The 17,029-nt window shown below is 42.1% G+C and overlaps 1 protein-coding gene across 7 annotated transcripts in view; it reads left to right on the top strand.

Annotated features, from left to right (window-relative positions):
• Positions 1-17,029, top strand: part of LOC140419399 (unconventional myosin-VI-like) — a 351,457-nt gene that overhangs the window by 259,809 nt on the left and 74,619 nt on the right. For all 7 annotated transcript variants that reach the window (XM_072503309.1, XM_072503306.1, XM_072503281.1 and 4 more), the window contains 4 exons: positions 11,647-11,804; positions 12,949-13,040; positions 15,554-15,626; positions 16,174-16,301. In XM_072503309.1, the coding sequence (XP_072359410.1) occupies positions 11,647-11,804; positions 12,949-13,040; positions 15,554-15,626; positions 16,174-16,301 (451 nt within the window). The remainder of the gene's footprint in view (positions 1-11,646; positions 11,805-12,948; positions 13,041-15,553; positions 15,627-16,173; positions 16,302-17,029) is intronic.

The raw sequence follows: 17,029 nt of genomic DNA, 5'->3' as shown, positions 1-17,029 counted from the left end.
TATAGGTCCCATTAATTGTCCAGGTACATACATTGAAATAGCAGAATAACAGAGATTAAAAGGAAAAACAAGGGACAGGCAAGGAATAACGGTAGGATCCTTACAATTCCAAATTCTAATTCCATTATTGGTGGCTGTGCCTTCAACTGGATTGGTCGTAAGCTCTGAAATTCCCTCCCTACAAGTCTCCGCACCTCCAGCTCATTTTCCTCCTTTAAGCCACTCCCCAAAGGTTACCTCTTTGACCAATATTTTGGCCATCTGACATATCTCTTTATGTCACTTCCTGTCATGTTTGTTTTATAATGGTCCCGTGAAGCACATTGGCATTTTGCATTGCATTAAAGGGGTTATATAAATGTAAGTGTTCGTATCAGCCATTTTACTTTTTGTTTTTCAGATATTTTGCTACTTCCCTTTGTTACTTTGCAATTTTTCCATTCCGCCTTTCGCCTCTCTAATGTTTATTGCTTCTCCATTTTCCACATGATTTTCTTTCCGTAAATCTGCCATAGAATCTTACAACAAAAGAGGAGGCCATTCAGCCTTTGACACCTGTGATGGTGCTCCTGATCGAGCTATTCAATTAGTTCCCCTCCTCGGACCTTATTCCTTCTGTGACCCCACATAGTTTTCAAATGCACACCCAATTTCCTTTTCAAATTTACTAATAAATCTGCTTCCACCACTTTTCAAGCATCAAATCCAAGGACAGCACTCATTCAATACTACACAGAGGCATCATCGTAGATTTCATTTAGCCTTGACTTCAGCCTCTGGAATGGAGTTTGAACCCTCAGACTTCTGACTTATAGACAAGAGTACTACCATTGAACCAAGGTTGATACCTAAAAGGTTCATAATCGGTTCTCTGCGAGGTGCTTTTCTTGGGAAATTGTAGATCTGTAGTACAAATTGCCATCTTGTGCAGTGAGTGTTCTTAATATCTAATATTTCAGCATGTTTGTAGCCGCTAATTGCCTGGAATGGAGAACACTGACGACTGTTCATTCTGACATCCACCCACAAATGATCCACTCCATGCATTTCAAGTCCTGTGTCTAATGTTTAGTAGAATGAGTAACCTGCAATACATATTATTAAGCTGAAATCGGAAATTACTCTTGTGTTGAATCATAGCATTCAGATGCAAAAGCAAACATTTGCCCACTATCTGTACCAGTATTTTTTCCTACTTGGGCTGGTTTAATCCCACGCACCTCCTCACTCCTGAAATCCTGTGATATGCCTCTCTTTCAAACTTCTATTTAATTCCTTTCTAATAGAATTTCTGTTTCAAATTTTAAGTGCCCTTTGTATAAGAAAACAGAAAAGGATTCTCTCATCGCTTTGGTGATTTATTCTAAATTTGTGCCTAACAATTACAATCTAGTTAATTTCAAAGGCTCCTATCCGGCTGCCTAGTGACCATCCAGCTCTAGTAAAACAAGCTCTATCTTCATAGCCCTACATTCATCTCTGCTAATGCCCTATCAATGCTGTAATTTTTCCCATTATTTTTTATCTTTCTGTAAAGGGGTGTCCAAAGCTGTGTACAATGCTCCTAGCGTAGCCTGCCTAAGGTCTTGTGAGAGTTAAATATCAGTTCCTTGTTTGATATTCCGTGTCTCTTGAATAATAGAAGTGTAAATCACTTCTTCCTAAATTCTTGTTTCCATGACCAGTAGATCCTGCACTAATATCGTAGAAAACTTTCTGAACCCTTCCTTTGATGAAGCAGTTTAAAAATGCCAGGAAACTGTTCAATCTTAAATATGAAATTATAAAATCTTCTCTTCAAATTCCTCTCAGATCTCGCTGCTCCCTATCTCTGTAACCTTCACCAGCTCTACATCTGAGGTATGTGCTCCTCCAATTCTGGCCTCTTGCACATCCCAGTTTTTGATCACTGCACCATTGTTTATTTTTCAATGTTATTTCTTTCTCAGAGTTACAAAGCCAATGAACAGTGGACAGGACAAGCTCCTAATCCATCCCCTTACTGCTCCAAAAATAAATTCAAATTGAATCCAATTCTTGGTTCCTCCCCAAGAAAGACAAGATTCAAGCTGGCAAGGCATCACACCTGGTCTCGCACTTGATCCCACGCTTGATCTTAGCCAAAAGACCAAGAACAGGTGCCAAAGGCTTAAGCTGTGGAATGTCCTCCTTAAACCTTTTCACTTCTCTACACCAGTCCCCTCCATTAAGCTGGTCCTTCTGCTTGGCCAAGATTCGGTGATCTCTCCTGATAGTCGCTTTATGTGGCTAGGTGTTGAATTTTTATTTGGTAAGCCCCCCCCTGTGAAAGGCCTCAGCATGTTTTACTGAAATGAAAATTACTTATGAATGCAAGTTCTTAGTTTAAAAAAAAATACCTGGAAACATTCCTTTGTGGTGTTAGGCTTCCTGTTCCCGTTTGTACATTATATATTAATGATTTGGATGAGGGAATAAATGTATGATCTCCAAATTTGCAGATAATACAAAGTTGGAGGGAGGGTGACTGTGAGGAGGATGCAGAGATGCTTCAGCGGGATTTTGACAGGCTGAGTGAATGGGCACATGCATGGCAGAAGCAGTATAATGTGGATAAATGTGAGGATAACCACTTTGGTAGCAAAAAAAGATGCAAATTATTATTTGAATGGGTGTAAATTGAGAGAGGTGGATACTCAGTGAGACCTTGCTGTCCTCGTTCAACAGTCGCTGAAAGTAAGCGCGCAGGTACAGCAAGCAGTCAAGAAGGTAAATGGCCTGTTGGACTTCATAGCGAGAGAATTTAAGTATAGGAATAGGGATGTTTTACTGCAATTGTATAGGGCATTGGTGACACTGCACCTGGAGTATTGTGTGCAGTTTTGGTGTCCTTATCTGAGGAAGGATGTTTTGCCATGGAGGGAGTGCAGCGAAGGTTCAGCAGGTTGATTCCTGGGGTGGTGTGGACTGTCATATGAGGAGAGACTGAATCGGTTTGGATTATATTCATTGGAGTTTAGAAGAGTCAGAGGAGATCTCATAGACTCTTACAAAATTCCAACAGGATTAGACGGGGCAGATTCAGAAAGAATGTTCCCGATGGTGGGGGAGTCCAGAACTAGAGACCATTGTTTGAGGAAAAGGGGGACGTTTTAGTACTGAGTTGAGGAGACATTACTTCACCCAGAGAGTGGTTAATCTGTGCAAGTCACTACCACAGCAAGTAGTTGAGACCAAACCATTGTGTAATTTCAAGAAGGAATTTGATATAGCTTTTGGGGCTAAAGGGATCAAGGGGTGTGGGGGGAAGGTGGGATCAGGGTATTGGACTTGACTATCTGCCATGATCATAATGAATGGCGGAGCAGGCTCGAAGGGCCGAATGGCCTCCTTCTAGTTTCTATGTATTATCGGCAACTGTTTTCACAAAATTCCAAGCAGTTAGAAATTAAAATTCTTGAACATTTTAGATGAGCACTGAGAAGGTTTCCAAAGGCTGCTCAAACATTGCTCTTCTGTTTGAAAACTCGAGTCACTTCACGGGGTTTGTAATACTGTTCTGAATACATGACAGCAATGTCATGACATTTCCTTTTTGTTGAATTAGTCCAATAAGAAAAAGCAATGCTCTAAATGCAGATCAGTGGTGACAGCAACCCTTTATAATCATCATAATTGGAAACAAGTTCCATAAGAACATAAGAACTAGGAGCAGGAGTAGGCCATCTGGCCCCTCGAGCCTGCTCCGCCATTTAATGAGATCATGGCTGATCTTTGTGGACTCAGCTCCACTCTCCGGCCCGTACACCATATCCCCGAATCCCTTTATTCTTTAGAAAGGCATCTATCTTTTTCTTAAAAACGTTTAAAGAAGGAGCCTCAACTGCTTCACTGGGCAAGGAATTCCAGAGATTCACAATCTTTTGGGTGAAGATGTTCCACCTACACTCTGTCCTAAATCTACTTCCCCTTATTTTGAGGCTATGCCCCCTAGTTCTGCTTTCCCCGACCAGTGGAAACAACCTGCCCACATCTATCCTATCTATTCCCTTCATAATTTTATATGTCTCAATAAGATCCCCCCCACATCCTTCTAAACTCCAATGAGTACAGTCCCAGTCTACTCAACCTCTCGTCATAATCTAATCCCCTCAACTCTGGGATCAACCTAGTGAATCTCCTCTGCACTCCCTCCAGTGCCAATATGTCTTTTCTCAGGTAAGGAGACCAAAACTGAACACAATACTCCAGATGCGGCCTCACCAACACCCTATACAATTGCAGCATAACCTCCCTAGTCTTGAACTCCATCCCTCTAGCAACGAAAGACAAAACTCGATTAGCCTTCTTAATCACCCTGTTGCACCTGCACACCAACTCTTTGCGACTCGTGCACCAGCACACCGAGGTCCCTCTGCACAGCAGCATGTTTTAACATCTTACAGTTTAAATAATAATCCATTCTGCTGTTATTCCTCCCAAAATGGATAGCCTCACACTTGGCAACATTGAATTCCATCTGCTAGACCCTAGCCCATTCACCTAACCTATCCAAATCCTTCTGCAGACTTCCGGTATCCTCTGCACTTTTTGCTTTACCACTCATCTTAGTGTCGTCTGCAAACTTTGACACATTGTACTTAGTTCCCAACTCCAAATCGTCTATGTAAATTGTGAACAACCGCGGGCCCAACACTGATCCTTGAGGGACCCCACTAGTTACAGGTTGCCAACCAGAGAAACACCCATTTATCCCCACTCTCTGCTTTCTGTTAGTTAACCAATCCTCTACCCATGCTACCACTTTACCCTCAATGCCATGCATCTTTAGTTTATGCAGCAACTTTTTGTGTGGCACCTTGTCAAAAGCTTTCTGGAAATCCAGATAAACCACATCCATTGGCTCCCCGTTATCTACTGCACTGGTAACGTCCTCAAAGAATTCTACCAAATTAGTCAGACACGACCTACCCTTTGTGAACCCATGCTGCGTCTGCCCAATGGGACAATTTTCCTCCAGGTGCCCTGCTATTTCCTCCTTAATGATAGATTCCAGCATTTTCCCTACAACCGGAGTTAAGCTTACCGGCCTATAATTACCCGCTTTCTGCCGACCTCCTTTTTTAAACAGTGGTGTCACGTTTGCTATTTTCCAATCCTCTGGGACTACCCCAGAGTCTAGTGAATTTTGATAAATTATCACTAGTGCGTTTACAATTTCCCTAGCCATCTCTTTTAACACTCTGGGATGCATCCCATCAGTGCCAGGAGACTTGTCTACCTTTAGCCCCATTAGCTTGCCCAATACTGCCTCCTTAGTGATTACAATCATCTCAAGGTCCTCACCTATCATATCTTTATTTCCATCAGTCACTGGCATGTTATTTGTGTCTTCCACTGTGAAGACTGACCCAAATACCCTGTTCAGCTCCTCAGCCATTTCCCCTATTATTAAATCTCCCTTCTCATCTTCCAGAGGACCAATATTTACCTTAGCCACTCTTTTTTGTCTTATATATTTGTAGAAGCTTTTACTATCTGCTTTTATGTTCTGAGCCATAAGACCATAAGACATAGGAGTGGAAGTAAGGCCATTCGGCCCATCGAGTCCACTCCACCATTCAATCATGGCTGATTTCAACTCCATTTACCCGCTCTCTCTCCATAGCCCTTAATTCCTCGAGAAATCAAGAATTTATCAACTTCTGTCTTAAAGACACTCAACGTCCCGGCCTCAACCACCCTCTGTGGCAATGAATTCCACAGACCCACCACTCTCTGGCTGAAGAAATTTCTCCTCATCTCTGTTCTAAAGTGACTCCCTTTTATTCTAAGGCTGTGCCCCCGGGTCCTAGTCTCCCCTGCTAATGGAAACAACTTCCCTACATCCACCCTATCTAAGCCATTCATTATCTTGTAAGTTTCTATTAGATCTCCCCTCAACCTCCTAAACTCCAATGAATATAATCCCAGGATCCTCAGACGTTCATCGTATGTTAGGCCTACCATTCCTGGGATCATCCGTGTGAATCTCCGCTGGACCCGCTCCAGTGCCAGTATGTCCTTCTTGAGGTGTGGGGCCCAAAATTGCTCACAGTATTCTAAATGGGGCCTAACTAGTGCTTTATAAAGCTTCAGAAGTACATCCCTGCTTTTATATTCCAAGCCTCTTGAGATGAATGACAACATTGCATTTGCTTTCTTAATTACGGACTCAACCTGCAAGTTTACCTTTAGAGAATCCTGGACTAGGACTCCCAAGTCCCTTTGCACTTCAGCATTATGAATTTTGTCACCGTTTAGAAAATAGTCCACGCCTCTATTCTTTTTTCCAAAGTGCAAGACCTCGCACTTGCCCACGTTGAATTTCATCAGCCATTTCTTGGACCACTCTCCTAAACTGTCTAAATCTTTCTGCAGCCTCCCCACCTCCTCCATACTACCTGCCCCTCCACCTATCTTTGTATCATCGGCAAACTTAGCCAGAATGCCCCCAGTCCCGTCATCTAGATCGTTAATATATAAAGAGAACAGCTGTGGCCCCAACACTGAACCCTGCGGAACACCACTCGTCACCGGTTGCCATTCCGAAAAAGAACCTCTTATCCCAACTCTCTGCCTTCTGCCTGACAGCCAGTCGTCAATCCATGTTAGTACCTTGCCTCGAATACCATGGGCCTTTATTTTACTCAGCAGTCTCCCGTGAGGCACCTTATCAAAGGCCTTTTGGAAGTCAAGATAGATAACATCCATTGGCTCTCCTTGGTCTAACCTATTTGTTATCTCTTCAAAGAACTATAACAGGTTTGTCAGGCAAGACCTCCCCTTACTAAATCCATGCTGACTTGTCCTAATCCGACCCCGCACTTCCAAGAATTTAGAAATCTGATCCTTAACAATGGATTCTAGAATCTTGCCAACAACCGAGGTTAGGCTAATTGGCCTATAATTTTCCATCTTTTTCCTTGTTCCCTTCTTGAACAGGGGGGTTAACAACAGCGATTTTCCAATCCTCTGGTACTTTCCCTGACTCCAGTGACTTTTGAAACATCACCAACGCCTCCACTATTTCTTCAGCTATCTCCTTTAGAACTCTAGGATGTAGCCCATCTGGGCCCGGAGATTTATCAATTTTTAGACCTCTTAGTTTCTCTAGCACTTTCTCCTTTGTGATGGCTACCATATTCAACTCTGTCCCCTGACTCTCCGGAATTGTTGGGATATTACTCATTTCTTCTGCTGTGAAGACTGACGCAAAGTACTTATTCAGTTCCTCGGCTATTTCCTTGTCTCCCATCACAAAATTACCAGCGTCATTTTGGAGCGGCCTAATATCAACTTTTGCCTCCCGTTTGTTTTTAATGTATTTAAAGAAACTTTTACTATCATTCCTAATGTTACTGGCTAGCCTACCTTCAAATTTGATCCTCTCTTTCCTTATCTCTCTCTTTGTTATCCTCAGTTTTTGTAGCCTTCCCAATCTTCTGACTTCCCACTACTCTTTGCCACATTATAGGCTTTCTCTTTTGCTTTGATGCATTTCCTAACTTCCTTTGTCAGCCATGGCTGCCTAATCCCCCCTCTGATAACCTTTCTTTTCTTTGGGATGAACCTCTGTACTGTGTCCTCAATTACTCCCAGAAACTCCTGCCATTGCTGTTCTACTGTCTTTCCCACTAGGCTCTGCTCCCAGTCGATTTTCGTCAGTTCCTCCCTCATGCCCCTGTTGTTACCTTTATTTAACTGTAACACCTTTACATCTGATTCTACCTTCTTTTTTTCAAATTGGAGATTGAATGATGATCACTGCCTCCTAAGTGCTCCCTTACTTTAAGATCTTTAATCAAGTCTGGCTCATTACATAACACTAAGTCCAGAATGGCCTGTCCCCTCGTGGGCTCCATCACAAGCTGTTCCAAAAAACCCTCCTGTAAACATGCAATGAATTCCCTTTCCTTGGGTCCACTGGCAGTATTATTTACCCAGTCCACCTGCATATTAAAGTCCCCCATGATCACACTGACCTTGCCTTTCTGACATGCACTTTCTATTTCGTGGTGCATTTTGTGCCCCTGGTCCTGACCACTGTTAGGAGGCCTGTACATAACTTCCATTATGTTTTTTTTGCCTTTGTGGTTCCTCAACTCTGCCCACACAGACTCCACATCATCCGACCCCATGTCGTTTAGTGCTATTGATTGAATTTCATTCCTAATTAACAAGGCAACCCCGCCCCCTCTGCCAGTTTACTTTCATAGTCTACCTTACTCTTCTTTATAGCTTTTTTAGTAGCTTTCTGTTGTCCCCTAAAGACTTCCCAGTCCTCTAGTCTCCCACTAATTTTTGCCACTTTGTATGTTTTTTCCTTCAATTTGATACTCTCCCTGACCTCCTTAGATATCCACGGTCGATTTTTCCCCTTTCTACCGTCTTTCGTTTTTGTCGATATGAACCTTTTCTGAACACTGTGAAAGATCGCTCGGAAGGTTCTGCACTGTTCCTCAACTGCTTCACCATGAAGTCTTTGCTCCCAGTCTACCTTAGCTAGTTCTTCTCTCATCCCATTGTAATCGCCTTTGTTTAAGCACAAAACACTAGTGTTTGATTTTACCTTCTCACCCTCCAACTGTATTTTAAATTCCACCATATTGTGGTCGCTCCTTCCAAGAGGATCCCGAACTATGAGATCATTAATCAATCCTGCCTCATTACACAGGACCAGATCTAGGACCGCTTGTTCCCTTGTAGGTTCCATTATATACTGTTGCAGGAAATTATCCCGGACACATTCTATAAACTCCTCCTCAAGGCCGCCTTTACCAACCTGGTTAAACCAATCGACATGTAGATTAAAACCTCCCATGATAACCGCTGTACCATTTCTACATGCATCCGTTTTTCTTTGCTTGTTGCCTGCCCTACCATCCTGTTATTATTTTGTGGCCTATAGCCTACTCTTATCAGTGACCTTTGTTGCCTTACTATTCCTGATTTCCACCCAAATTGATTCAACCTTGTCCTCCATAGCACCAATATCATCCCTTTCTATTGCCCGGATGCCATCCTTAAACAACAACAGCTACACCACCACCCTTACCGTCCATTCTATCCTTTCGTATAGTTTGATACCCTTGGATATTTAACTCCCAGTCGTGACCATCTTTTAACCATGTTTCAGTAATGGCCACTAAATCATCGTCATTCACAATGATTTGCGCCATCAACTCATTCACCTTATTCCGTATACTACGAGCATTCAGGTAAAGTACACTTATGCTGTTTTCTATGTCTTTGTTATGAATCCTAACACCTTGATCAGTAACTTTTCGCAAATTATTTTTCCTCTTACCCTTTCTCCTAATTTTCCTTGTCTTTGAACCCATATCTCTACATAATAACCTGTCACGTAACCTGCTGCCTTGCTCTCCATTAACCATTATACTGTCCATAGCTTTACCCTTCCCTTCCCTTCCCCCCCAACTTGCTAGTTTAAAGTCCTTGTGACCAACCTATTTATCCTATTCGCTAGAACACTGGTCCCAGAATGGTTCAGGTGAATACCGTCCCAACGGTACAGGTCCCTCCTGCCCCAGTACTGATGCCAATGCCCCATGAAATGGAATCCCTCTTTCCCGCACCACTCCTTTAGCCACGTGTTAACTTCCCTAATTTTCTCAACCCTATGCCAATTGGCACGTGGCTCGGGTAGTAATCCAGAGATTATAACCCTGGAGGACCTGTTCTTTAATTTAGTCCCTAGTGTTTGATAATCCCCAAACAGGTCCTCTTTCCTAGTCTTACCTATGTTGTTAGTCCCAACGTGGACCACACAAGTGGATCCATCCCCTCCCTCTCCAAAATCCTTTCAAGCCGATCAGAGATGTCCCTCACCCTGGCACCAGACAGGCAACATACCATATGGGACTCACGATCTGGCTTACAAAGGATGCCATTAATCCCTCTAATTATAGAATCCCCTAAAACTACCACTTGTCTTTTTGCTCCCCCCTCTTGAATGGCTTCCTGTACCACGGTTCAGAGGTCAGTCAACGCATCCTCCCTACAGCCCTCTTCCTCATCCACACAGCGAGCAAGTACCTCATACCTGTTGGACAAGGTCAAGGGCTGAGGCTCCTCAACTCCTAAACTCAGGATCCCCCTACCTGCCTCCCTTGCAGTCACACCACTCTGTCCCTGACCACTGTCCGAATTATTAGTACTTATTCTACCGGGTGTGACTGCCTCCTGAAACAAAGCGTCCAGGTAATTTTCCCCCTCCCTGATGTGCTGCAGTGTGTGCAGCTCGGTCTCCAGCTCATCAATTCTGAGCCGAAGTTCCTCGAGCAGCCAACACTTGCTGCAGATGTGGTCACTGACGGTCTCAATGGGATCCACCAGTTGCATCATCATACAGCAACAGCTGTATGGGATCCTTTGATTGAAGGTCAAAGTTAATAAAAGCAAGTGCTTCCCAGAGGGAACCCTACAGCCTGGGAGTTCTGATTGAATGCCACTGCCAGAAGATCCCCGTTAGCAATCCACCCAGTGGTTTCAATCATTCCACACCCTGGGAGGACAACCTGCTGCAACAACCTCAATATCGGAAACAAGGAAACTCATCATCTTATTATGGTCTCTCTCTCACTCTTCATCTTAATCCCTCTTACATTTACCCTCCCTTTGTGTTTGTCAGTCTTGTGTGTTTGGGTAGAGGGTGGGACAATATAAGGGGGTGGTAGATTAGCTGGCCATTAGCCTATTATAATTATTGCATATTTCAACTTTGTTCCTGTTGTAAATAAAATTATTGTGGTCAACCTACAAATCTAATGGTTATTACTTATTGAAAAGTCAAGGAGCCAAAGATTATGCAAACTTTATACCAATTACTGATTAATTCACTTGTGTTAGGACTCCCAGGGTCTGTGGGCTGGAATCAATCGTGCACTAGTCTAGGGTGCCGTAACAGTACTAGACTGAAAGGGTGCGTTGATAAGGGGATTAAATATCTGTTCAATTGTGGATTAAGAATGCTACTATTAAGCGATTAGTCCAATCAAAAGTGGAAAATAATTACCTTGTGTGCAGTTGCAATTCATCTGACAACAATGCCTGATTGAAATACCATTTTGCATTTTATGCAAAGCACTGCCATTGCCACAAATCCTTTGTGCAGTGCATGTATGTTTGTATGGATTGGACTTAACAAACAATAGTTCATAAATATAAAAGGTTTTATTTTCTTTTCCCCCGATTGCCCATCGCCTGTGATACTGCACATTTTTCTAGAATTGTGTTGGGACGCATGACACTGTTGGTTTGATACACTGTAGAACCGGGTCAGGCTGGAGTTGTTTGGGGGGGGTGCAAGTAAAAGTTTTAGAATTGAACAGCAAGCTCTGAATGTTACCATCCAGATACTTGGCAAGGCCAAAACAGAATTTAGTAGAAGAGACGGTAAGTCATGGTGGCTTTCCTTCGTTCTGTGGTCAAATCTGCGTCTCTTCAGCACTTGACAGTATTTGTGGTGATCATGGAGCAACGACAAAGAACCATGAGCAACTCGACATTTTACTTTTATACAGGCACAAAAGCTTTTATCACACACAATTTCTGGAGAAAAGCTGATTGATTGCTCTAACTAAAACCTGCTTTGCTATTCTTCAGGGTGCCCTTAAAGGTGGAGCAGGCAAACAACGCACGGGAAGCTTTGGCCAAGGCAGTTTATAGCCATCTGTTTGACCATGTTGTGAAGCGGGTCAATCAATGTTTTCCCTTTGACAATTCCAATTTCTTCATTGGGGTTCTGGACATTGCTGGGTTTGGTGAGTTTCCATTAATTCCTGACATTTCAACATTTAAATCATTATTTTTATTCACCTACAATTTAGAAAGTTAGTGTTGCAATTTTTGTTTCTGCATTTTACCTGAATATACTTGAACTAATTACTCAAATTCAGATCCATCGCTTGAGATACAAACTGATGGATTTATTACCATGGAGTAGTCAGTTGAAGTGGAGTTTCTGTTTAGTTTGCCAAGTCTGTTCTTGATATGATGAACTTATTAGGTGGATATAGCCTAGCATCTCGCATCAGTCTTTGTTCACAAAGTTGCAGTATAACTCAATCCTCAAGATAAAAGCAAATAACTGTGGATGCTGGAATCTGAAACAAATAAGAAAATACTGGACAATCTCGGCAGGTCTGACAACATCTGTGGAGAGAGAAGGGAGCTAACGTTTCGAGTCAGGATGACGCTTGGTGAAAGCTAGAGAGAACTAGGGCGGCATGGTAGCACAGTGGTTAGGACTGTTGCTTCACAGCGCCAGGGACCTGGGTTCGATTTCCGGCTCGAGTCACTCTCTGCGGCGTCTGCACTTTCTCCCCTGTCTGCGTTGGTTTCCTCTGGTTGCTCTGGTTTCCTCCCACACTCCAAAGATGTGCCAGGTTAGTTGCATTGGCCAAGCTAAATTGGCCTTCGTGCCCCCCCCAAAAGGTTAGGTGGGGTTACTAAATTACGGGAATAGGGTGGAAGTGCAGGCTTAAGTAGGGTGCTCTTTCCAAGGGCTGGTGCAGACTCGATGGGCCAAATCGCCTCCTTTTGCACTGTAAATTCTATGATGCTATAACTAGAAATGGGATCAGATTTATATTGTAGTGGGAGGGGGAGGGGGGGCACTGGGGCTGGATAATGGACCAGCAGGAGGTGGAGATAGACAAAGATGTCGAGGACAGAAGATAAAAGGAATGTAAACTGGGCTGATTAAGGCTGAGAAGGCTGCTGATAGCTGCACATAAAGAGATTAGAATGTGTGAGTGGCAGAACAAAGGTGAGCAGTTTGTAAAGGGCAACTTGGAACAGTTGGTCCAAGAGCAGTGGGGAGATTATTGAGAAGTGTTTCCACAATTGCCAATGGGTCTCGAGGCTGTGCTGTGTTGCTGACCTTTCCCAGTTTGTATTTCACAGAATATTTTGAGCATAACAGCTTTGAACAATTCTGCATTAACTACTGCAATGAGAAGCTTCAGCAGTTTTTCAATGAAAGGATACTGAAAGAGGTAAGACATTGGCTTATTTCTTGACTCTGTGTCAACCTAGATGAAAACTGATGTAAGAAAATAGAGGCAGCATGTTGCCACAGAGACCAACATTAGATTGACCTTTTTAATAGTGTATTTCACTGGCTGGAAGCTCGGTTTCAGGTTACATCCCAGCCAAATCTCCTCTGCACTCTATATCTTTTCTCATTTGTGGTGGACAAAATTGTCTAAGTCCTTCAGTTGAGGTCTAACCAGTGATTACTAAAATTCTAACAAGATTTATTTGCTTTTATATTCTATTACTCTGTGTGCCTTTTTAATTTGTTCTATCCCCCTTCATTTAATGACATGCTGGTTTTCCTTAATTAACACAGGTCTTTCTGAATTGACACTTATTTTGTTCTTGATTATATAGTATCGTACTAACATGCCCAATCACATTTGAGGGTTTACGTATTTGAACACCCAAAATATCTTTGCTCATCTTGGCTTCCCAAAATTGGTCTATTTATGGAATTATTCCAAATGATTCCTTAAAAGTCCATCATTCTCCACCTTAAACTCTATTCTCTATGCTTCTGCTCATTTCACCACACTGAAACCTATGTTTAACCTCCTCGTGATCTCGTACTTGGCGAAGTTTCATATCACCTGCAGACTTTATAAAGCTGCCCCTGACACCCAAGTCTATGTACGTTTACCCAATTCATACCGTCTCTCCTGAATTAATCAGTGACTTTTCAAACAACGGTTTGTTTTGTCCTTGATAATAGAATCACTCTCAATATTAGGCTGAAGAGGCAGCATGTGGCACAGTGGTTAGCATTGCTGCCTACGGTTCTGAGGACCCGGGTTCGAATCCCGTCCCTGGGTCATTGTCCGTGTGGAGTTTGCACATTCTCCCCGTGTCTGCGTGGGTTTCACCCCCACAACCCAAAAATGTGCAGGGTAGGTGGATTGGCCACGCTAAATTGCCCCTTAATTGGAAAAAAAAATAATTGGGTACTCTAAATTTAAAAAAAATATTAGGCTGAAGGAGGAGCAAGGGAACCTGAAACATTCTAACTTTAGTTTCCTCGCTACCTGAGATATAGAAATGTGAAATTGCTGCTGGTTGCCCTTTCTTTTGGAAATTGTAGCTATTCCAGTTTCTCACTGCCTGTGAGGCCACATTTGAGATTGCACTTGTTTGGCTTTGTAGATGTTTGCGCTGCAGTTTAATTCAAAATCCCATTAATTTCAAGTATCTGATGCATAGAAGTGACAACATGAAACAAGCTGTTCAGCTCCACCAGTATTGTACTGAAAGGACAATCTATGTTACTGTAAAACACTCGGCTCTCAAAATTCCAAGATAAAATAAAAATAAAAAGGGGGTTAAAGCTGGATTTCTGGGAGTTGGGGGCTGTCTATGTTTTGATACTCCTCATTTTGTGTAATTTCAGTTGAATTACCTTTACCTCTGGAGCTATTTCTGAAGCAGATTATTTGTAAAGGGGTGTAAGCTTAGCTAACTGCTCAAAGAGCGGCATCTAAGGAATAAATCGCCGTAACATTACTGGTAAAATCTTTTACGAGGAAAGATGTTCCAAGCAGATGGTCATGCCATAATCTCATTGAGTTGGTTGGGGGGGGGGGGGCGGGGGGGTTGCTATTTTAGAAGCTAAGTATAATGAGAAAAGCACTGCAAAATAATGTGCCATTTGCAAGACTTTTAATGTTTTTTACTTGGGGGCAGGGGAGCACGGAATATAGCACTCAGTGGCCCAGCTTCTTTCCCCCCATTTTTAAAATTAATCTGTTTAAACTCTTATTTTGGACATTTGAAAATTAAATTTCTGAGTGTTAAATGAGTTAAAAGTTAAAAGGAAACATTTTTTGTAGTTCATGTGGCCAGTGATTAAATTGCACAATTACAGGGTGAGTTTACACAGGCAAATTATATTATCCAGATGGTCGTAAGAATTAAAGATAATGGAACAAAGGTCATTTTAAAAATGTGACTACAGAAAGGTTCTGAACATTCTGCACATAAATTTAAGAATTCAAATAAAAGCAGGTACATGTATTTCTCTTCAGCAATAAATGAGAATATTTTTGATAAATTATATCGGTGACTATGAAGAATTATTCAAGCTCATGTAGGAACTATGCAGCTTTGACACTTTGTAGATCAGGTTCGGCAAACTGGGCCTGTCTCAACCCAATGACTGCAGTTCACCGTGATCACCTCTCTATTGAGATATGAATCAACAATCACATTCGGATGTCTGGTGCAGGACGTTTCAAAGAATGTGTGTGTGGCCACAGAACAGGCTACTGAAGTGTAGCATAGCTAGTAGTCAAGTTATGACTACTTAAAAACGGAAATACCACCCAAGATGGTATATTTATTATTGATGACATTTAGTGTGGCAATGTGAAGAACAACATTTTTTGCCGATTCATCAAAATCCTGTTCTGAACGCTCCAAATTATGATTGTTTCAAATTATTGATCGAGTAATACTGACCTGACCTCTGCACCTTTAGGAACAAGAGTTATATCAGAAAGAAGGGCTTGGTGTGAATGAAGTGCACTATGTTGATAATCAAGACTGCATAGGTAGGTATCAAAGGAACCTGCATAAAGAGATTCATTTTGTTTCAATTTTTCCTGATGTACATTTTGGGTGTAATAGTGACATGTTTTATAAGATCTGGTAAGGACCTGATACCCAAGGGTTCAAAAAAGGGCTGGCTGCAGAGATAGTTGGTTGTGATTTTTGAAAATTCCCTAGATTTTGGAAATGTGGATTGAAAGATAGCAAATGTAGCATTAATGTTCAAGAAAGAAAGTAGGGAAAACAAAACTACAGCCCAGTTTGGGATATGCTGAAACCAATTATTACGCAGAGGGAGCAGGTTACTTTGAGTATCATTACTGTTAGTGTGTCATATTGCTGGCTGGGCTGAGGTTACTGGTTCCACCATTGACATTTATAATCTGAGGATCATAACACGCACTATTAATTGTTTTGAAGTACACGAGGAACTTGCAACATTAGAATTACAAAATCCAGGAACCATTGTTGTTAACACCATGAATATGACTGTATACGCAAGTGTTTAATGTGCATGCAAATTAATTTTTTTATTGTGCCAATAAACAGATTTAATTGAAGCTAAATTGGTGGGAATCCTGGATATTCTGGATGAAGAAAACCGTTTGCCTCAAGTCAGCGACCAACATTTTACTGCCGTGATACACCAGAAGCATAAGAATCACTTCCGACTCACAGTGAGTTACTGTCTGCTGAGCGGTAGGGCTGACGTCATTTACAAAGAAGCTACAAAGTAGAGCCCCAGCCCACCTCCCCACATCCGCTCTATGCCAAAGTAACTGGTCTCAGTTGGAGTTTGTCTCGATGTTCCTGAAATCATCCAGGCGCCTGCTTCTGTTTGCTGTGTTCAGTCACATTTGCTGCAAAGAGCGTCTATGGGTGTTAGTTGAGGGCAGGAGTGGGTTGGGCTGCAGTGATCCCAAAGCAGTTGAGTACCCCTCAAAGTGCCGATTTGTACGAAAGAGTAGCCAATCAGCCATGGTAAGACTCATCCCTAGGTATTCAGGCAGGAGTGAAAGGAAATCGAATGCAAAAAATTTAATGTAAAGCTGATTAAAATGTATCCCATATAATTATTGCAGGTAACTAGTTAGGGGAAGTAAATCCTCCTCAAATATATCCATGTATTGAATATCAACCCTGATTGCTTTATGGAATATGCATAGAAATATGAATTAAAGCTTGGTTTTTTTTGTTGTCAGCTAGATGAGAAAAAGAAGTTAGTGTTTGGCATGGGTATTAGTCACGCCCTGTGCTCATGTTGGCTGAGTTCCATGCAGATATAGTTGCGGGTCACAAGTCCTCAGTCAGTACAACCAACCGGAAGCAGCAACAGATCATTATTACATATTATAACAGAGATTACAACAATGAAGATGGCTCGGGTAGGAGTGAATATATCACA

Source organism: Scyliorhinus torazame, chromosome 1, assembly GCF_047496885.1.
Source record: "Scyliorhinus torazame isolate Kashiwa2021f chromosome 1, sScyTor2.1, whole genome shotgun sequence".
Lineage (NCBI taxonomy): Eukaryota > Metazoa > Chordata > Chondrichthyes > Carcharhiniformes > Scyliorhinidae > Scyliorhinus > Scyliorhinus torazame.
The sequence above is the reverse complement of the archived record's forward strand: the minus strand, read 5'-3'. Positions and strand labels throughout refer to the sequence as shown.